Source organism: Telopea speciosissima, chromosome 2, assembly GCF_018873765.1.
Source record: "Telopea speciosissima isolate NSW1024214 ecotype Mountain lineage chromosome 2, Tspe_v1, whole genome shotgun sequence".
Lineage (NCBI taxonomy): Eukaryota > Viridiplantae > Streptophyta > Magnoliopsida > Proteales > Proteaceae > Telopea > Telopea speciosissima.
This window is the reverse complement of record NC_057917.1, coordinates 13473236-13496206: the sequence shown is the minus strand read 5'-3', so window position 1 is coordinate 13496206 and position 22971 is coordinate 13473236. Positions and strand designations below refer to the sequence as shown.

General features: G+C 41.0%; 1 protein-coding gene and 1 long non-coding RNA gene across 2 annotated transcripts; one reads left to right on the top strand and one right to left on the bottom strand.

Moving 5' to 3' along the window:
• Positions 1-22760, bottom strand: LOC122651409 (thioredoxin-like 3-3). The gene is made up of 3 exons (XM_043844793.1): positions 22577-22760; positions 22295-22320; positions 1-243 (listed from the first exon to the last, which is right to left on the bottom strand). Exons 1-3 carry the CDS (start codon positions 22733-22735, stop codon positions 24-26), a joined length of 405 nt encoding a protein of 134 aa, XP_043700728.1. The 5' UTR covers positions 22736-22760; the 3' UTR covers positions 1-23.
• Positions 10409-18744, top strand: LOC122651411. Its single transcript, XR_006331448.1, has 3 exons — positions 10409-10542; positions 15408-15411; positions 18733-18744. It is a non-coding gene; the product is annotated as an uncharacterized LOC122651411 (long non-coding RNA).
• Positions 22761-22971: the final 211 nt, after the last annotated feature.

Genomic DNA, 22971 nt, shown 5'->3' with positions numbered 1-22971 from the left:
AGGGTACAAGCATGAAGTGTATCTTAGGAGTGTAACCATAGTCGGTCATGCAGCCTCTCTTCTCCGGCACCAAGCATCTCATCCACCCTTTCACCATCTCGGAAGAAGTGGAGAGTTGGCGTATAACGTATGTGCTGAGTTGTTTCTGGGCACTCATCAATGTCTGCATATACAAATGAAAGCTTGGGGAATTCATTACTCATCCTGCAAAATGTAGGAAGCATCTGGCTACAGATATGACACCTGAAAAAATGGATGACATTATTCAAGTATCTTCCCACATTTTATAATGCATTGAACAGAGAATATAAAATCAAATCTCATGACTGACATCATTCATTGCCACAGCATTTGAACTATGTTCAAATAAGCAACCAAAACATATGTTTTCATAAGTCAGCAAGTTCATAAAATATGGATTGTAGGGTTGAAGGTATAGACTTGGGGATGACTGATCATTCAATATGGTTACCCATGAGGCTTGAGATTAAGAAGGCACCAATTCAGAAGCATTAACTTATTGGAAATATTATGATCTGCATAGACCATGTCAAGATGAAAATCACGGAGTCTTCTTCATTTCTTTTCTGTTGAATGCAGATTTTCATTATTTAAATGGATTATTACAAACAAATAGAAATGATTTCATCTATAGACAATCCTTATGAGTACCATCTATGCACCTTGGTAACCAAGCATGCTTGATGATGAAGACTCCATGGTAGGTAGTGCACACTGCACAGGCATGTGACTGAAAGCCAAGGCCATTGTGGACAGCTTGTGGTAGCTCAAGGATATTCACAGCAAATGAATGCTCAAATCAGTATGAGGTAGTCCGTGGCAACTTGTAGTAGATCAAATTGGGTCACTTTGCAGTACAAGTATTAGCTTTGGACCAGAGCACCTGATTCCTTGGCCTGTACAGTGTAGCATGCAAATGGCAATTGGCAATGGACTGACTTGGCCTTGGCCTTCTCCAGAACAAGATTTTGGAAGAAATTAAGAACACATGAACAGTGAACAAAGTATAACAAGCTTTCTGGATTAGGGTTCAAATACATTGGGAAGCTTGAAAGATAAGGTCAAGATATATTCCATTTGAATGAGAAAAGGTATGTGATTGGGGTGGGGGCATATAACTGAGAAAGGGAGAATCTAATGACAAATTGAACTGAAATCCCACCTTATTGAACTACAAACATAACATCACAATCTCCTAATGAAACAGAGCGTTTATAGATCTCTAACTGCAAGATATTTCAAGAATGCTAATCCATTAAAGAAACCTAATTCTAATAAATAAAAGAAATAGACCCCTAAAACGCAGACACAAGTAATCCATTAGGACTGGACACTTGACAATTTTGATTCTACATCTTATTATCTTATACTCTCTTAACTAGATAATCCAAAAGTACTTGAGTACTATAGATAAAAACTCTTTAAGCAATTAAATAGTCAAACACATGGCATCTACTCATGAACAAGTTTAATAATTGGATTCTTTTTAATGCCTTCATGAAGAGTAGGATGACCAGCAATTTACTTCCATTTCTTGATTGCAAATGCTTCTTTGGGCAAAGGGCCATCATCTGGTTCGATGGTAAAGAACTTTGGCTTCCAGCATGAAGGAACAGGTTTGAGTCTGACAGTGGCCATTATAAGCTCAAAAGCCAAAGGTTTGGACCATCTCAACCTCTCCCAGGACCTCATGGAAGCGGACTAGCAGGGGGTCACGGCCTCTTTATTGTGTGTTTCAGACAGCTTCGGTCCCAAGAGATGGAGATGCTACATCAGCCCAAAGGTGGTCGAAAATCGTATGAATTGTATAAGAGATAAAATGATAATACCATAGAGATGTAGGTCATGAGAAAGAAAACGATTGTTGTCTCAAAGGTTGTGATGTTGGTTTCAGGTATCAGTTTCTACTGCTATAAAGTTTAATTGATCGGAGAGCTTGTTGCAAACAAAGGGTAGCAGGAGAAAGCTAGATTGCAAAGATTCTCAAATGCTGAACCAGGCAAATGAGTGCTCCAAAGGTATAACAGTTTAGCACTTTGCAGTCGTAGGAGGAAAAGGACATATTAGCAGTGCCCAACATGCTGGAATTAATACTATAATGTGAATTTTTTTAACAAAGGTTATATGAAGGTGAAGATGTATTTCATCTTCGAGGGATTCAAGTGTATCGGTCAACAATTGGCATGCTGAAGGATAAACATGGAGATTAGTCCTCCTCAGGGATAAAAGATGTGTTTTGAGATACAGGGATCTATCTACCAATGCACAGAAAATACAAAATGCTTGATCATGTGCATAAAGCCACCAACAAGGATGAAAGCTACTTTTGGTGGACAAGGTCTCTCAGAACCTGAATTAATTGGCACCGAATAGGGCCATTGGTCTAGGCATGGTAGATAACTAAACAACAGAACATGGCAAGCATGGAATGCAGTGATGCACAAAAGTTGAACAATCCTGCTTGGCAAGATGAAAACTGTGGCAGCCAACGCAAAGAAGTGAGCAGCACAACCATGCCATATGTTGGATCAGACAAAAGGAGTCTCTAAACACATATGAAGGGTGTTAGCCTCAAATCACCCCCAACTACCTATTATGATTGTCAGCAAACTTCAATCCTAGATGGTCACAAACAACTAGAGCAGTACATGTAAGTGCATTATAACATGAGACCGAGGATGCAACACATACAACAAGGCATGGATGGTGGTGATAAAGATCTAATCGAGCTTGCCAAAATTTTCCAGGTTGACTCAGATGAGGAGTAGGATCCCCTATACCAGTGGATCAAGGATCGAGGTGACCCTATTATGAATCAAGCTAGGGGTAAGCCTGACCCCGAGATATCTAGTCAAATGGATGCTAATGTCAACGAGTTTATGGCATCTCGACAGGGCAGTGTTCATTCACCGACACTCCGACCTTTCTAGTCTCAGCTTGGTGAGGATGATGATGAGGACATCAACTGGTCGCATTTTTGTGGCCACACTCGCACACTGTCCCCATCTAATGGTGGATGATGATGATGATGATGACGATGACTTGCAAAGATGTGCAAGAAGTACCAGGAGCCGGAGCCGATGTGCTTTATAGGAAAGACTCAATTCACTCATGCCACAGAGGATGAGGACCATGGTGCATGTGCTTCCACACATACAGGCTACTCAAGAGGCCACATCGCTGATTTAGACCACATCCCGAGGAGGAGGATAGGATGGAGTCCATGGACATCAATGTCACGAGCTTGACTGACACTCTTGGAGGCCTAAGTATGGAGGAAAGTGATATGTGCATGGGGGGCAGTGGTGTGCACCATCATTTGGCCATGGGGAACACCAGTTCCGACTATACTGGGTATGGTCGATTTAGGCAATTTAGCTCTTCATCATCACCCCGAGTATGAGGGTCAGTCACACATTGGGTCAAATTTTGTGGACAACATCTTTTTGTTCCTGGCCCCCAACCATATATGCCAATGACGGTTCCACAGGCACCATCCAGTAGAAGTGGCTCTCGATCAAGTTTCTCACGGTTCAGAGATCTATACCCTAGGTTAGGGTACCTCCAGTATATTGATGATTCCATTTATAGGGCTGTGGTAGTGAACTTCGAGCGTTTCTTCCACCATACTATGACATGGTCAACTTTTGTGATACAGCCAGGGGATCACTTAATTTGGCAGCAACAACAACATTCTAGTGGTTTTGATCCGAGCCAGAACTCATTTTGGTATTAGGAGTCTAGGACTCTAGTATGGGCATAGGGTGACTTGTTGCTTGTATTATTGACTCCGCTATATTTGACTCTTTGTAACAAACCATGTACAATCCCTAATTATGATAAGGTTTATAATATGACGTCTATTTATTCTTAATGCATATTTAAGTTGTTTTACTTGAATTATATGTGCTCGTGTACCAAACATTGTGTGGGATAGTCCATATTAGAGAATGTATACAGCATACACCACCAACCTAGGGTCCGAAGCCAAACTACCGTTTGGATGTGATTTTTTAAAACACAATGGTTCCAGTATGTTTAGAGGACCTAAAATAGGGTTGAGATAAGTTTCAGGACCTAATTTGGCCATTTGACGCTTGAAACTTGCAAAAAAAAAGTACTGATTTCAACTGAAATTTCGGTTTTGATCGAAACGTTTTGGTTTCGAACTTGGACGAAACCAGGCTCGATACCAAAACATAGAACCTTGGTTGTGTGAACATTGAGTCACAAGCTTTTATCATTAAGGGTAAGTTGCAACCAGAGAAGCACTCACAACCCTACAAGGTTCCCTTTTAAATGGAAACACTCTTGAAGTTAACCAGCGGTGTTCCATGCCTTTAGAGATGGATGGTTATAAAGAGAATGTCTGGTGTGACATTACACACATGGTGTTGACTGATGTCCCGGTAATGTAGTCCTAGGTAGGAGTAATCCCACTAGGAACCAGGGTAATAGGATCAATAGCAAAAAGGAACTAAGGGGGCTGCTGGTTCAGCAGTTACAATAAGACAGCAGTGTAGTTTTAGGTTAAAATTCTAAGGTTAGGGTAAGGTAATGGGAAAATAGTTTATAGGATTAAACTAGGCAGGTTTTAAAGGTCTTAATGAACTAGGTTTGGTTAGATTTGAATAAGTTTTTAAATTTCAGAAATTTTAGGTTTAGGGTTTCGGGTTTTGGGAATGAAGGGGGAGATGAGATTTAGGGTTTAGAGCTGGAATTTGGGCTGGAGCTTAAGGTCGAGTGTTAAGGGCAGTGTAGGGGTGGTTCGGTTGTAATATTGAAGGATTTGGATGGTTGGATAGGTCTAGGTAAGTTTTTGGGTTTTTGGGTTTTTAATGGTGATGGAGGGATTTAGGGTTTTTTGTGGACAGTTGAGGCTGCAGGTTAGATCGAGTGGAGGTACTGGTATGGAGAGGTTATGTTCTGATTTTTTATGAATATGGGTGAAGGATGAATGCTGGAATGTAATTAGAAAAGCTAGGGGTTTTGGGGAATCGATTAGGTTAGATGGGGGGAAGAAGAAGAGAAGGATAACTTGCAGGAATTAAAAATAACTCACTGGTTTGATCTCCTTCAAAGGCAACAGCAGCTTGATGTAGCTTGATAGCAGAAAAAGGACCTCCCGATCTACAAGATGCAAGTAGTCGCCGGAGTCCACCAGCCCTCACCTTGATATTACTCACAAGGCAATTCTCAGAAAAGAGAAGCAGCAGCAGCAAAGGCCAACAGCAAAGCATGATTTTTTAAACATAATTAGGTGGCGGAGCCTCTCCCACGATCTCTTATTAAATAGGAGGCCAAAGGCCTAATTCCTAAAACTATTACAACTTAATCTCCATCCAAAATCGTGGAGAGGTACAATTAAGTGATTTAAAACAATTCAAAAGCATAAAAGAGACTCAATTGACCCTAATGACTTAAAAACAACTTAAACTACTTGAAATAAAAGAAGATTTCCTACTAGCCAATAGGATATAAGAACCTCTTAGCCAATAGGAACACTTCACTTAAATTAGACCAATTGAACCAACTGGATGCAACCAATTTAAACCAGTTCAATTAAAAATACAAAATAAAAACTAACTATAGAACTAAAATAAACTAAACTAAGGCTCCTACTAAAACCTTAGGCTTAGGGTGGCTTCTTCAATTCGAGGAGGCTAGAGTCTGCATTAAGTCTCCCCATCTTAGAACCATTCATCTCCGATGAATGGGTGAAATCCATGCAACACCCTGGCAACGTGGGGCTGAGCTTTTTGACATCATGAGTGGGAGTCCAAGTACTATACTTGTGTGAAGAAACCCGTCCACGAACCTTGTGATGAGGAGGAGGAAGCAACATGTGGGCCGCAGCTTCAACACTTCCCTGGCAGAATTCTGTTGAGGTTAGAATAGTGGGAATATGGTTTTCAAGTCGTGGAGCCTTCTCTTCGAAGAACCAAGGGGGCATCACAAAATCAATGTGTTCAACCTCCATAGGGTCTTCAATATTGATAACCTTCTCATTCAGCCCCACTTCTTCAAGAACAGCAACTTGCTTGTCATTGTCTCCCTGTGAAATGTTCCCAATTACCTCTTCACAATCAACCACATCATCCATGAAAACTGTAGCAATCGTATGGACACCTTGAGCACCACCATCTATATCTTCAAGGTAACCTTCTAAGTCGTCGTCACTATCAGGGGGTAGTGCATATATACCTTGCTCATCGTTCCCTTCAGGGGTTTCCTCTGCCTTGGCAGCCACACTAATAGGTTTACGCTTTTGTGGGCATTCTTTGGCATAGTGCCCAAGCTCATTGCAGTGGAAACACTTGTGGGGTTCATTGCTGTCCATGGGAGCTTTACCTTTATGATCAGCACGTGGAGGGGCTGTAGGGCGGGAAGAACTACCAACAGAGTAGCCTGATCGAGTAGGATCAGCAGCAGAGTTTCCAACTCGATTGTGACCATTGGTAGTAGACTTGAATACTGAAAAAAGTTTTGTTAGTACCTTCAGTAGAGGAATCAAATCTTCTATTTCCAGCCAATAATTCTTCAGCCTTCAATGCCTTCTCGAACCTTGATGTCCAGAACGTCAGCAACTCCAATAGCTTTAATAATGTCTTATCGTAATCCCAACCGAAATCGAGACAGCATCTGAGTATTACTTTCTCTGGTGTCAGTACAAGAAGAAAGAGCATCGAACTGCTGCATGTACTTAGCTACAGTCATAGTCCCTTGCCGTAGGGAGTTAAGTTGATCTTGCATCTGAGCTCTGTAGTGTCTGGGCAAATATTTCTCTTTCAAGTCATACTTCATGTCCTCCCAGTTAGTAGGTGCATTACCTTCGCGTTCCATGTCTCTCTCTGTCTTTCGCCACCATTCTCGGGTAGGGCCAATCAATTTGGTACGTGCCAATCTCATCTTTCGATCTTCAGGCAAGTCATCCCAGTCAAAATAATCATCCAGGGCAGCAAGCCAGTCATAGAACACCTGGGGATCACGGTTCCCATCAAACTCCTTCAGCTTGAGTTTGACCTTCTGCGTGTTGTACCTCCTATTAGTAGCTTCATCTCCAGTGAAGTAGGATCTCATCTATGCCTCAAAGTTAGGTCTTCGAGGTTCTTCTCTAGTTCTGTCCCTATCTTCTCTGTAGTCATCTCTGTCATACTTACGTCGATCCCTGTAATCTCTGTCATGTCTAGAATGATCTCTGTGGTCCCTGTGACGTCTGGGATGATCTCTATGATGTTCATCCCTTCCTAGAGTTCCATGTACTTCAGAGTGAACCTGTAATCTGTCCTCTACATATAGAGTGATACAATACCAGAAATAAGAGAACCAGATTAGAGAAGGTGGGAGAGAAGAGAGAAGAGGGAGAAAGTGGAGAAGAGAAAGAGAGCAAGCCGTAAGAGAGAAGACCTGCGTGAGAACTTAATGTTCTCTCGCAGGTTAATATGATTTCTTTATATAAAACTTAACTGGACGGAATTGCCCTTTCATAGTCGAAATATAAAAGACAGAAATATAAAGGACATAAACAAAGGAATAAAGTAACTACACAAAGACCTATTTGCCCCATATAACTCACGACTTCAACACTCCACCTCAAGCTGGAGCATATATGTCACCCATGCTCAGCTTGTTACAATAAGACCGGAAAGTAGGAGCAAATAAAGACTTTGTGAACACATCAGCAACCTGATTAGACGAAGAGACAAAAGGTGTCTCAACCAGCTTCTTCAACATGGCACTGCGAACAAAGTGACAATCCACTTCTATATGCTTAGTCCTCTCATGAAAGACGGGATTACTAGCAATATAGATGGCCGCCTGGTTGTCACAAAACATCTTCATTGGGGTTGGAATAGAAAAACCCATCTCAAGGAGGAGAGACCTAACCCACATCAGCTCTGCGGTGGTATGGGCCATGGCTCTATACTCAGCTTCAGCACTGGACCTAGTAATCATGGTCTGTTTCTTGCTCCGCCACGTAACCAAGTTTCCCCCAACAAAAGTGCAATATCTTGTAGTAGATCGACGGTCACTAACAAAACCTGCCCAATCAGCATCAGAATAAGCAACCAGCTCCATATGTTTATTTGGACGATAAATCAGTCCTTTCCCAGGGGCTCCCTTCAAATACCGAAGAACACGGATAGCTACATCCCAATGATACTTGCAAGGGGACTGCATGAACTGACCAAGAACACCAACAACATAGGAAATATCTGGCCTAGTGACTGTCAAATATAACAACTTCCCAATTAAGCTTCTGTAGGAATGAATATCTGTAAGACTCACCATCATCAGAACCAAGCTTGTGATTAGGGTCCATAGGAGTATCCACTGGTTTTGCAGCAAGCATACCAGTTTCAGTCAACAGATCTAGTACATATTTCCTTTGAGACAGGCTTATTCCTTTCTTGCTTCGGATAACCTCAATCCCAAGGAAGTAGTGAAGCTGGCCCAAATCTTTGGTCTGAAAGTGCTGCTGTAAGTAACTTTTCACCTCCTGGATCCCATTTTCATCATTTCCTGACACAATGATGTCATCAACATAAACCACTAGAACCACCAATTTCTCTCCTTGGCGGCGAACAAACACAGAATGGTCAGAGAAGCATTGAGTAAAACCAAATTGTGTGACAACAAAACTAAACTTCTCAAACCATGCACGTGGAGACTGTTTCAGCCCATAAATGGCTTTGTGCAGCCTACACACACGACCACTATTCTCCCCCAGAGCAACATAGCCCGGAGGTTACTCCATATAAACCTCTTCAAGCAGGTCACCATAAAGAAAAGCATTCTTGATGTCTAACTGATACAACGGCCAAGCAAAATTCATAGCCAAAGAGATAATGATGCGAACAAAATTCAGTCTAGCCACAGGAGAAAAAGTCTCAAAGTAGTCAACACCGTAAGTCTGGGTATACCCTTTAGCCACCAGGCGGGCTTTAAGCCGCTCAACAGACCCATCAGAATGGTACTTGATAGTGTACACCCAACGACACCTAACTAGGTCTTTACCAGGAGGTAAATCCACCAACTCTCATGTATGTCGAGTCAGTAAAGCACCCATTTCCACATCCATGGCCTGTTTCCAGGCAGGACTATGAAGAGCCTCAGTGTGAGTGCGGGGAATAGTATATGAAGACAAAGAGGTAGCAAAACCATGGGGACAAGGAGGAAGATGAGATAAAGAAACAAATTGTTCAATAGGATAGGCAACGAGAGACTTTTGAGTATATGAGCGTTTACCTTTCCGAGTAGCAATAGGCAAGGCATCGAGGATCCGGATCAGGCGTGCGGCGGAGGGACAGGTAGAGTAGGATCTCCACCAAAGGTTGAGACAGGTGCAGGAAGCGATGCGGATGGGCCAGGCTGATTCGGATGGAGTTGCCCAAAGTATCTCTTGCGCCGGTACACCTGTAGTAGAGGAGTCATAGGGACAATGGCAGGAATAGGAGGAGCCTCAGACACAGCTAATGGATCACTAGATATAGTAGGGTTGTCAGAAAAATAGGATGTACCCTCGAAGAAGGTGACATCCACACTCACAAATTGTCTGCGAGTGAGAGGGTCATAGCATCTATACCCCTTTTGGGTCCTAGAGTAACCCAAGAAGATACACTTGGTGGACCGAGGGTCCAACTTATCACTATGAAGATGGAGATTGTGAACAAAGCAAACACACCCAAAAACTCTAGGAGGCAAGCTAAAAGTTGAAACACCGGGAAATAAAATAGAGAAAGGGGATTTGTCACTAAGGACAGAAGAGGGCATGCGATTAATCAAAAAACACAAAGTAAGTACAGCATCAAACCAAAAATGTTTGGGCACCTGCATATGCAACATGAGGGCCTTGGCAACTTCCAGTAAGTGCCTATTTTTCAGTTCTGCAACTTCATTCTGTTGAGGAGTATAGGAACAACTAGTCTGATGAATCATCCCAGTAGAAGCACAGTAAGAAGAGATCTCATTTTGAACAAACTCTAGAGCATTATCAGACCGAGAAATTTTAATAACAGCATTAAATTAAGTCTTTATTTCATTGCAAAAATTCTGAAAAACATTTAAAAAATCTGATCTATCCTTTAAAAGATACAGCCAAGTGGTCCGGGAATAATCATCCACAAAAGTGACAAAATAACGAAAACCATGTCTATTGCTAGCACGACAAGGACCCCACACATCTGAATGTACCAAGGAAAATAAAGACTCACTACGGGGCATAGAACGAGATGGAAATGTAGCACGATGATGCTTACCCAACTCGCAACCCTCACACTCTTATTTATTCAAACTCTTAAACTGGGGAAAAACAACCTATAATCTAGATAAAGATAAATGTCCTAGCCTACAATGCCATCGAAACGGAAACTCTCCACCAACAGAAGTAGTTGCAGCCGAAGCAGACGGGGCAGCGCCATACAAATAATATAGACCATCTTTCTCACACCCTCCACCAATTGTCTTCCTCGTGTGAAGATCTTAAAAAACACAATAAGAGGGAAAGAAGGTTACTGAGCAGTTTAGATTTTTAGTAAGTTGGCTAACAGACAAAAGACTTAAAGGAAATTGAGGAACATGTAGAACTGAAGAAAGAGAAATATTCAAATTGAGAGATACAGATATGCCCGATTGAGAGTGGAGGAACCATTGGCCACAATAACAGGAGGTGTGTGAGAGTTAGAAAAGATAGAACTAAAAACCGATGACTTATCAGTCATATGAGTGGAAGCCCCCGAATCAATGATCCAGGGTGTGGAAGTAGTAGAAAGGAGAGCGGCAGGAGTACCTGCATGAGCTAGGGTGGCAGTGGTGGTGGAGGCCCCAGAAGTGAAAGTGGATGATTCCAAACTCTTGATGCGACGCATGAGTTGTTGCATCTCATCACGAAGGTTGGTAGAAGAATCTCCCACGGTTGAACCAGCTTTAGAATCGCTAGGTGCAGCAAAATCAGAACCATCTTCAAAGACTGCATGATTGGCCAAGTTTTGAGCTCATTCGGGTTTCCCATGCTTGGACCAGCAAGTGTCAACAGTATGATTTGTCTTCCCACAATAAGAACATAAACGGGCTGCTTTGTCAATATGCTGTCCGCCAGAATTACGACCACCAAATACGCTTCCTCCCCTTGAGCCACGGCCTCTACCGCTGCCTCTAGTAGTAGTGAAAGCAGAATTTTCCTTTGGATTGGTGTCGGGCTTGGAGCTAGAAGAAGCAATACGCTGCAACCGAGAAAAAGTGTCATTCAATGTAGGGACAGATTCCCCAGCAAGTACATGTCCTTTAACAGCCTTGAGACTAGGATTCAAACCAGCCAAAAATTTAGATACAAAGAATTCGTTTCTTTGAGACTTCAACTTCTCAATATCAGTGGTGAGGGGCTGGAACATATTTAGTTCTTCGACCATTCCCTTAAAAGTACTATAATAGTCTTGGAGAGACTTGTCCGATTGCTGAAATTGAAATAGCTTCTCAGAAAGGTCGAAGATACATGTCATACTCTTCTCTTGAGAGTATGTCTCCTTAAGATCATCCCAAACTCCCTTTGCCGTGGTGTGGAACATAACATTCGCAGCAATGTCTGGCTCCCTGGAGTTCCACAACCAAATCAAAATAATAGCATTCTCCCTTTTCCAAGTACTATAATCCTTAGAGTCAGCCGCTGGAGGAGGAGAAGCAAGATAGTCAGCCTTGTCCTTGGCCATAATGTAGACTCGAACAGCCTGTGCCCACAATAAGTAGTTGGAACCTCCCTTCAACTTTATGGATGTAATCTGAGCATTCACATTGTCATTGGAGGTCTTTGAATCAGCCATAGTGTATATACATCAAAAACCGAGGCAGAAATAATGTAAATATGCAGCAGCCAATGTCACTCAATGAAGGCAGCCAAGAACAGCAGTAATAAGTAGCAGCAGAGGATAATAAAAGGATGAATAATCTCCAGCAACCCAGAGGTAATAGACAGTAGCAGCCCCACACTGATAGAAGCAGCCAGGCAGAATCGATCTCAGAATTTCTGAGAAGAAGAAGGGATCTTCACAGCAGCAGCAGGATCACCCCAAAACAGGGTAAGATAATTTCTAGAATCACTAAATACCATGTAGGAGAAGGCCAGAACAACCAGACATCAAGGAAGAGCTTCGAAAGAAACAAAACAATAATTGTCAGGGTTTTCTCCTGTACTCGATCTCAGCAGCCTTCAACAAAAAAATCGAGGGAGGATTCCAATCAATCATCAAATCATGTAGGTACCAATATGTATCACTCCATTCATTCTTCAAGGAGTGAACTTACATCGTAGAAGAGACAGCTATAGGTGGCTGTAGACCACAAACCAGAAATCGATAAAGGGAAATCAAAAGAGAATCATGGGGGTTTCTCCAATCTGATTATTCAGGCTCTGATACCATGATACAATACCAGAAATAAGAGAACCAGATTAGAGAAGGTGGGAGAGAAGAGAGAAGAGGGAGAAAGAGGAGAAGAGAAAGAGAGCAAGCCGTAAGAGAGAAGCCCTGCATGAGAACTTAATGTTCTCTCGCAGGTTAATATGATTTATTTATATAAAACTTAACTGGACAGAATTGCCCTTACATAGTCGAAATATAAAAGACAGAAATATAAAGGACAGAAACAAAGAAATAAAGTAACTACATAAAGACCTATTTGCCCCATATAACTCACGACTTCAACATAGAGGATTGCTTACAAGAGGCACAGCTTGCCTTTCTTCCAATCGTGTCACTTTGTCATTAAGTTTCTGCAGCATGTCCATGATTACTGTCATGGGATCAGGTTGGGGGGCAGATTGGTGTTTGGGGTTGGATTGCCATGGTCGGCCATGGCTCTGATACCAATTTAATGTAGTCCTAGGTAGGAGTAATCCCACTAGGAACCAGGGTAATAGGATCAATAGCAAAAAGGAACTAAGGAGGCTGCTGGTTCAGCAGTTACAATAAGATAGCAGTGTAGTTTTAGGTTAAAATTCTAAGGTTAGGGTAAGGTAATGGGAAAATAGTTTATAGGATTAAACTAGGCAGGTTTTAAAGGTCTTAATGAACTAGGTTTGGTTAGATTGGAATAAGTTTTTAAATTTCAGAAATTTTAGGTTTAGGGTTTCGGGTTTTGGGAATGAAGGGGGAGATGAGATTTAGGGTTTAGAGCTGGAATTTGGGCTGGAGCTTAAGGTCGAGTGTTAAGGGCAGTGTAGGGGTGGTTCGGTTGTAATATTGAAGGATTTGGATGGTTGGATAGGTCTAGGTAAGTTTTTGGGTTTTTGGGTTTTTAATGGTGATGGAGGGATTTAGGGTTTTTTGTGGACAATTGAGGCTGCAGGTTAGATCGAGTGGAGGTACTGGTATGGAGAGGTTATGTTCTGATTTTTTATGAATATGGGTGAAGGATGAATGCTGGAATGTATTTAGAAAAGCTAGGGGTTTTGGGGAATCGATTAGGTTAGATGGGGGGAAGAAGAAGAGAAGGATAACTTGCAGGAATTAAAAATAACTCACTGGTTTGATCTCCTTCAAAGGCAACAGCAGCTTGATGTAGCTTGATAGCAGAAAAAAGACATCCCGATCTACAAGATGCAAAGAGTCGCCGGAGTCCACCAGCCCTCACCTTGATATTACTCACAAGGCAACCTTGATATTACTCACAAGGCAATTCTTAGAAAAGAGAAGCAGCGGCAGCAAAGGCCAACAGCAAAGCACGATTTTTTTAAACATAATTAGGTGGGGGAGCCTCTCCCACGATCTCTTATTAAATAGGAGGCCAAAGGCCTAATTCCTAAAACTATTACAACTTAATCTCCATCCAAAATCGTAGAGAGGTACAATTAAGTGATTTAAAACAATTCAAAAGCATAAAAAAGACTCAATTGACCCTAATGACTTAAAAACAACTTAAACTACTTGAAATAAAAGAAGATTTCCTACTAGCCAATAGGATATAAAAACCTCTTAGCCAATAGGAGCACTTCACTTAAATTAGACCAATTGAACCAATTGGATGCAACCAATTTAAACCGGTTCAATTAAAAACACAAAATAAAAACTAAGTATAGAACTAAAATAAACTAAACTAAGGCTCCTACTAAAACCCTAGGCTTAGGGTGGCTTCTTCAATTCGAGGAGGCTAGGGTCTGCATCACCCGGAGTTAAGGTTGAGTCATAGTCCTTATCTAGCATACAGATACAACGAATCTAGACAGTGTCTAGTCAATGCTTGTTCTTAACACTCCCCCTCAAGTTGGTGCATATATATCCCTTAAGCCCAACTTGGAAACTATAAGATGAAATGACTTCGAAGTCAATCCCTTAGTAAATACATCAGCAAACTGGTTCTTTAAAGTGACAAATGGGATGCAGATCGAGCCTTGTTCAAGTTTCTCCTTGATGAAGTGTTAGTCAATCTCAAGATGTTTGGTCCTGTTATGCTAGACTAAGTTTATGAACTATACTGATAGCTGCCTTGTTATCGCAGTAGAGCCTCATAGGTTCTTCAGACAATACCCCAAAATCTTCAAGAAGAATCTTAAGCTAGATGAGTTCACACACATATTGTGCCATCGGCACTCTACCTCTACACTAAATCTAGATACTACTGACTGCTTTTTGCTATGCCAAGTAACTAGATTTCCCTCCAAGGAATGTACAATATCCCAAGGTGGAGTGCTTACATCAATAGAACTGGCCCAGTTTGCATTGGTAAAGCATTCCAACTTCATATGGCTACTGTCAGAGAATAAAATACCCTTTCTTGGTGCTGATTTCAAGTACCCCAGTATTCGGTATACAGCCTCCAGGTGATTAGTCTAAGCATCATGCAAGAAATGGCCCATAACACCGACTGCATAAGCAATATCTGGTCAAGTATGAGAGAGATCAATCTGCCTACAAGTCGCTGATATCTCTATTTATCTACTGGTTCACCACCGTTGCAACTGAGTTGATGGTTAACTTCAATGGGTGAGTCTGCAAGTTTACAACGAAGCATCCCTGTCTCACTTAGAATATCTAGGACATACTTTCTTTGGGAAATGAAGATACCCTTGTTTGAACAGACTACTTCAATATCTAGAAAATATATAAGAGATCCTAAATCCTTGGTCTCAAACTCCGTAGACAACTGAGTTTTGAGCAAGGAGATTAATGCATCATAAATCCCTGTTTATATCCAAACTGTTGCATAACCTTCTGGAACCTCCCAAACCAAGCTCAGGGTGAATGCTTGAGACTATAGAGGGACTTCCGTAATCTACACACCTTGCCATCTATAAAAGAATATTCAAAGTCTGGAGGGATATTCATGTATACCTCTTGTACGAGATCTCCATTAAGAAAAGCATTCTTTACATTAAGTTGTTAGAGATTCCATCCAAGATTTGTTGTACAGAACAACAATGCCCGAATAGAGTTCATTTTTGCAACAAAGGCAAAGCAAAAATATCCTGATAGTCAATCCCATAGGTTTGGATTAACCCCTTGACAACCAATCTAACCTTCTATCGCTCAATTATTCCATCTGCCTTCTGTTTTATAGTAAACACCCATTTACAGCCTACTAACCTCTTCCCTTCAGGACGAGGGATAAGCTCCCATGTTTCATTTTTTTTTCAAGGCCTGCATTTCTTCGACCATGGTATCTTTCCACTTAGGATTTGTGGCAGTTCCTTTCCAGCCCTGTGGGATAGATACAAAGGATAAAGAGGAAATAAAGGCACAATAGGAAGGAGATAATGATTCATACAAGACAAATTTAGAGATAGGTAGATAGGTTGTTGGGTACATTTTTTAACTCCCTTTCTAATAGCAATGGGAAGGGGCGGTCAGACACTAAGATGGAATAGGCACGCTAATATGCCCAATGTCCCTGCTGCAATACTCGATCATAGACATTTTTGGAACATCCCTAACAGAGGGGCAAATAGACGAGCAAAGAGTACCACTACCTGATGTCTGAGATCAAGGAGCTGGATCCGAGAGCATAGGTGGACATGATGGATCTGAGAGTTAGAAACTAGGAATGGATTGATTCTACCCAGGAACAATGAGTAATAGCTAAGAAGAGAAGAAGGAAGAAGAAAAGAGAATGAAGAAGAAAGCATGAGAGAAAACTGTGGTGAAGGAGAATAAACTCCTCTCACCTATCTTGTTCATTAAACATATTCGTGGAATTACATATGCCTCCTTAGGGAGGTAAAAGGTAAAAAGTAACAAAAGATAAAAATACAACTCCATATGACTTATAATAAACTAGTGACTAAAGTACCCCTATTACATAAACTCTAACACTCCCCCCTCAAGTTGGAGAATAAATGTCATACATTCCCAGCTTGCATAGAAGGGTACTGAACTGGTTAGGAATGAGACCATTGGTGAAGATATGTGTCACTTGATCACCTGTCTTCACAAAGGGAGTACAAATATAACCAGAATACAACTTTTCTTTGATGAAATGCCCCTATCAGCCTCAATGTGCTTCGTTCGGTCATGTTACACGGGATTATGAGCAATATTTATAGCAACCTTGTTATCACAATAGAGCTGCATGGGTCCATCAATGTCAAATTCCAACTCTTGAATCAACCACCTCAACTATATGAGTTCACATACTCCATGAGCCATAGCTCTAAATTTTGCTTCTGCACTGGACCTAGCTACAATTGACTATTTTTTACTCCTCCACGTGACTAGATTACCACTTATAAAAGTACAGTAACCTAACGTAGATCGTCTGTCAGAAACTGAACCAGCCTAATCGGCATCAGTGTAGCCTCAATCTTCAAATGGTTGTACCTAGCATATAGATTTCTTTTTCCTAGAGAAGATTTCAAATACATGATGATGCGATAAACAACATCCAAGTGCCCACTCTTGGGGGCATGCATAAATTGGTTCACCACTCCAACTGCATAAGTGATGTCTGGTTGAGTCCAAGAGAGAGAGATCAGTTTCTTAACCAATCTTTGGTACTTTCATGCATCTATAAGAGAAGAGCAACAATCTTCACTAAGCTTGTGATTCTGATCAATTGGGGAGTTTTCTAGTTTACACCCCAACATCCCTGTTTCTTTCAATAGGTCCAGTACAAACTTTCTTTGGCAAATAATGATTTCCTATTTCGATCTTGATACTTCAATTTTCAAGAAGTACTTCAATAGTCTAAGATCTTTAATCTCAAACTGTTGGGCCAAGTATGATTTCAACATAAACAATAAGAGTTGTGACAGTATCATTACCTTGCCGGATAAACAAAGTATAGTCAGCCTGACTCTCGGAATATCTATTCTTTACAATGGCCTATCTAAATCGCTCAAACCAACCCTTAGGAGACTGCTTAAGACCATAAAGTGCATTTTTTTAGGACACACACTATCCCTTCAGCTGAGGGAAACTTAAAACCAGGTGGAGGTTGCATATACACTTCCTTTTCTAGGTCACCATAGAGAAAGGCATTCTTTACATTTAATTGATACAACGACCAGTCTCTATTAGCTACCACTGATAGGAGAACTCTGATTAAGTTGCGCTTGACCATAAGAGCAAATTTCTCTTAGTAATCAATGCCACACACCTAACTGTACCATTTGGCCACCAATCAAGCATTATATCTTTCCATTCTACCATCTGATCGATACTTAATTGTATAGACCCACTTGAATCCAACTGGAACTCTCCCCCTGGGAAGATTTACAAGTGTCCAAGTACCGGTCTTCTCAAGAGCCATCATTTCCTTAGACATGGTCTCCTTCCACTTTGGGTCAGACATAGCCTCAGTGACATTCTTGGGAATGGAAGAAAAGGCAAGAGCAGTAGAAAAGACAATACTTGTAGGAGAAATAGCATCATAGGAAACAAACTTGGTTATGGGATTAGTACAACCTCTCTTTTCCTTTCGAATGACAATGGGCAGATTTAACCCAGAGGGAAGAGAAGGAGTGTTACCTGACTAAGGAAGGTGGAGCTTAGGATGTTAATCCAAAGAGGACTCTTGGCAGGTCTTTTTCCTCCAACAGCCTCTTCTGTACACATTTAACTCCTTTGGGTTATCAGACTCAACACCTGAATGTTCATCAATGTCAACAACATCCACTTCTTTGTATTTCTCAATATCAAGTAGGAAGGGAGAGATAAGCAAAGGAGAAAGAAAGGAGATAACATCAGCAACCAGTTCACTCCCATTAGTCTCCCCCTGAAGAGGATGTTGATGAGGAGAAAAGAAAGGAATAGACTCAAAGAAAGTGACATCTTTGGAGAGAAATCGCCTTCGGCAGGAAGGGTAGTAGCATTTATACCCTTTGGTAGAGGATGAATAGCTAAGGAAAAGACATTTGAGTGCTTTGGGGTCAAGCTTTGTATGAGCTGATTTATTGACATGGACATAGCACACTCCCAAACACTTTAGGAAGAAGAGAAAAAGCATGAACCTAAGGCGATAGGGTTTCCAGAGGGGATTTGGAGCCAAGGAGCTGAGTTGGCATCCGATTAATTAGGAAGGCAGCAACAAGAAGGGCATCAAACCAAAAAGTCTTAGAGACATGCATGCCAAAGAGGAGACTCCTAATGACCCCCAACAAATGGTGATTTTTCCTTTCAGCCACCCCATTCTGTTCGCGGGTATCAACACAAGCAACTTGATGAATAATGCCATTGTCAGTTAAAATTTGTTGGAGTCCCCCACACGTATACTCACGCCCTTTATCAGAATGAACTATTTGAATACGAGTACCAAATTGAGTACAAATCAGTTGGCAAAAATTTTTAAAAGCATCATAAACATCACTCTTTTGTTTCATCAAAAAAGTTGAAGTGGACCGAAAATAATCATCAACAAAGGAAACAAAATAAGGATAACCAAACAAGGAACTAGTGGGAGCAGGTCCCCAAATGTCAGAATGCACAATATTGAAAGGAACAGTGGATCTATTACCATGATAAGAATAAGATGAACGACAATGTTTAACAAAAATACATGGTTCACATTTAAATACATGAGAAGAGTGGAAAAAAAGTAAACCAGTAGGGTAATTGTTTTCTTATAACAACAAAAGATAGGTAATTGATCCAAATTCATCATCGAAATGGGCTTATTTCTTTAGAAATAAGTCTAGGGTTGAGTTATATACATGTTGGGCCTTTGATCCCATGGGTTTTCTATGTAATAGGCCACTTTAATGGGCCTAAAATATGGGTACATAGGTTGCATACGGGATTAGCCCTATACTTAGTTTATTTTCATGTTTTTTAATGTTCTTAATTGATTTTCATGTTTTTAATGTTTTTAATTGAACCAGTCCAAAGCTAGTTTGAACTAGTGGTTCAATTTAAGTGATTTAAGTAGTTGGACCTTTAATTGTTTAATTGGGCTGGATTAGGACTCTATTTTGAGTCTATTTCAGTTTCCTAGTCAGTTTAAGTTACCTAATAAGTTAAGGATAGGGTTAGGCCTTTCCTTTTCAGTGTCTAAGTCTATTTTTGAGTCTTCTATATAAGTTTGTAAGGGAGGCCAACATGGAACACGAATTTGATTAATGAAAAAATCTTTTGTTTGCTGCCATAGTTGCTGCTCTGCTCTATTGAGTGTTGCCTTGTGAGTTATATCAAGGTGAAGGGACTGGTGGATTTCCAGTTGACTCCTTGCGTCTGGTAGTACCGGGAGGATCTGTTATAAGGGATTGGTGGACCTCCAATCGACTCCTTGCATTTTGTAGATCAGGAGGACCTGCTTCTAGTCTTCAAGCAGCTACCATTGCAGACCTGCAACTCCACGTAAGTTTTTAGTGTTATCCATCATCCCTCTTCTTCTCCTAATCCTCTAAACCCACCCCCATCGTTCCCCATTGCTAATACTCAATCCTTACTACCTTCCTCATCCACCATTAATACCATAGATCCATTAGAACCCTAAAACCTGCAACTATTCTTCTTCCATTCAAGAAGGTCACATGCAAGGTGATTTTTGCGAGAATTTTGCCCAACCAAATCTAACCGTTAGAACCTGCTAAAATTTTGATCGAATCTTCCTCAAACCCTAAGAGACACTCGATCCAAATTTCAGTACCATCCACCCAACCGATTGTCTGAAATTACACTTTTACCCCTCTCTCCTAATTCTACTAGGAAACCTCCATTACTCCAAATATAACCATCTGATTTAGCTGTAACTTTCAGCATATATTCCCCTCCACCCTACCCACACTCGACCTAAAGCCCTTGCCCTAACTCCACCTCTAAACCCTAGATTCCATCACTTCCCTATTTCCCAAAACCCTAACCCTAGTTGCTGCCCAATTACATCTAAACTACTTCTACTCATCCAAAATCAATAAAACCTAGTTAATTAGACTACCCTAAACCTGCCTAGCTTTACCATATAAGATACCTATCCATTACCCTAACCCTAACCCTAAACTTGACCTACAACTCCAATTCTGTCCCATTGAACCAGCAGCTCAACAGGTCCTGGATGTCTGGCTCTTAGTAGGTCTCCTACCTATCTAGGACTACATTAGTAACCTAAACTTCGATGCCAAAGCATAACAGAATCCATAGTACTACTGTCACTCCAGCCACACACATAGGACTGAGCACTAGGCAAAACAAGAGTGCGGGGCTCAAGAAGGTAGGCCTTTCTCTTCACGCCCACTGCCAATAATCTTCTTCGTCACCAAATCCTAAAAAAAAACAATAATTAGGAATGAAGGTGACACAACAATTCATGGATTTGGTTATATGACTTACAGATAGCCGATTAGTAGCAAAGTTAGAGACAATGAAGAGCAAATTCAAGAGAAATAGAAGAAGTAACTTGAACATTACCCTTACCAGAAATAGAAAGGGAACCATCAGCAACTCTAACCTTATCCCTACAAGAACAAATAGTGTATGAATCATAACACTGAGATATACCAGTCATGTGGTCTGTGGCACCAGAGTCAATGACCCAAGATGGAGCAATGGAGGGTGTAGATGTAGAGGTTTGCAAGGTTGAAGCTGAAGTTTGACTTTGCAGGAGTAGTAGAAGAGTAGCCTAGTCAAGACATCATCCGGCGTAGTGCTGCAATATCCTCTCTAGTAAGGGAGTCAGGATCGGCCTGTAGTCCAGGTGACCTAGTCTCAACTATCACAATGTAGCTCTAGCGCCCTCTCTCATACCACCACGTATACTAGGGGATCCACCACGCACACCAGGGGGTTGGCCATGAAGTATCCAGCATCTTTCTTTAGTGTGCCCCAGTTTCCCACAATGATCACATTTAAATCTTCTCTGTTATCTCCATGGAGTGGCCCTTGGCCTCTTTCCCCACCTCGCCAATCTTTGTGAGAGCTAGAGGCAAGAGCAGGTCTCTCTAGGGATGTTGCAGTGTCCATGGATACTCTTCTAGTCTCCTCACTCTGTAAGTAGCTACACACTTCATCTAAGGATGGAAGAAGTGACCGCCCCAAGATTTGCAGTCGGATTGGCTCAAATTCTGGATTAAGCCCACCAAGCAAAATATAAACACGTTCCTTCTAAAGTGTCCTATATACCTTTGTCTCATCCTCAAGGTTTGACAACTGGAGGTCCTTGTACTGGTCATACTCCTCCCAAAGACCAATGGCAGTGTGATAATATTCAGAAATGTTTCGCCTACCTTGTTTCATAGTGACAATCTTTTGAAGAATTTGATAGACCTTTGTTGAGTCACCCACTCAGTCATATGTCTTAGAGACACTATCCCAAATCTCCTTATTTACCCCTACATTAAATAATGACAAGTCACTTTCAAATTGTTTTAAAACCCCTTATTTACCCATACATTAAATAACTTTTGGGAATAAGACAAGGGGCAATCAAAAGAATGTTACAACTCTGACTTCATCATTTTGATGACGACAAGATGCACCAATTATTTATATAGAATATCATCAGAACATATGACATGCAGTCAACTTACCATGCCATATCTCCTAAAGTTGTACCAGCAAACACCTAAATTCCTATTTGGTAGCAACTAACAGTTTCCCTAACTCGAATTAAAACATGAATGATTCTGTTTTCCATTTTGATTTGAGTCGCACTCTCTGGCTTATAAACTGATCAATCAATACATCTCCATTCTGGATATAAAAACAGTTATCATAGCAACTCTTCATGACTCTCAAAGAACAGTAAATTATTGGAATATGCAACAGTTTCATATAATTTGATCTATACATGCGGAAGTGTCAAGTTTTCTATGAAATAAATATACGAAAGAACAGAGGAGAGTGAAGTATGTCAATACCATGATGCGCCATAATTGATCACTGCCTGCAAACACATTTTCAGAAACATTATTAGCTCGGTTTCATCTGGGGAAAGGAAAAGATATGCATTGAAAAAAAAAAAACATTTCAACAAGGAAACTAAACCAAGGACCATATACCAATCAAATAAAGGAAGAACCGTCTTTCTTCTCCATTTGTCCTTTCAGCTAGTTACATTTTTCTAACTCAGTCTTAGACAACGATAGACAAGAAAAATAAAACGACATAGAGAAGACCTAAAAGAAGGCACCACCACTTACTGGACTCTTGGAGGACCTGATATTTTGCAGAACCTCCTTCAGATTCTCATCACTTGAAGCACTTTTCAGGTTTCCGTGGCGGTTGATTGGTAGATTCAAGCCTGTTCCCTCCAAACCCTGTTTTGGTTTCTCTTCACTGCCACTCACAAAACCCTCCATTTTTCTCTCAAACCCAATCACTCAAGCTAGTGGAGCTACCCAACATATGAAAGGGTAGCCATGGATTTTGAAGAGTGATGAATCTGACGACCGATGAGGCCTGAGGGCATATATCCATTAGCCACCAATCAAGGCCGTTGAATTAACAAACCGTCTTGATAAGAGTGTATGTCGGTATGTCACTATGTCCACGGCCATTTCGTAATTTAATTCAAGAAGACGGCTAATTATTATGG

Excerpts from the sequence above, each read along its gene's own strand:
- LOC122651409 (XM_043844793.1), bottom strand. The coding sequence starts at position 22,735 with ATGGAGGGTTTTGTGAGTGGCAGTGAAGAGAAACCAAAACAGGGTTTG. Across the intron at positions 22,321-22,576 it reads TCAGGTCCTCCAAGAGTCCA|GCAGTGATCAATTATGGCGC; the intron begins GTAAGTGGTGGT and ends ATGTGTTTGCAG. Across the intron at positions 244-22,294 it reads ATCAATTATGGCGCATCATG|GTGTCATATCTGTAGCCAGA; the intron begins GTATTGACATAC and ends CCATTTTTTCAG.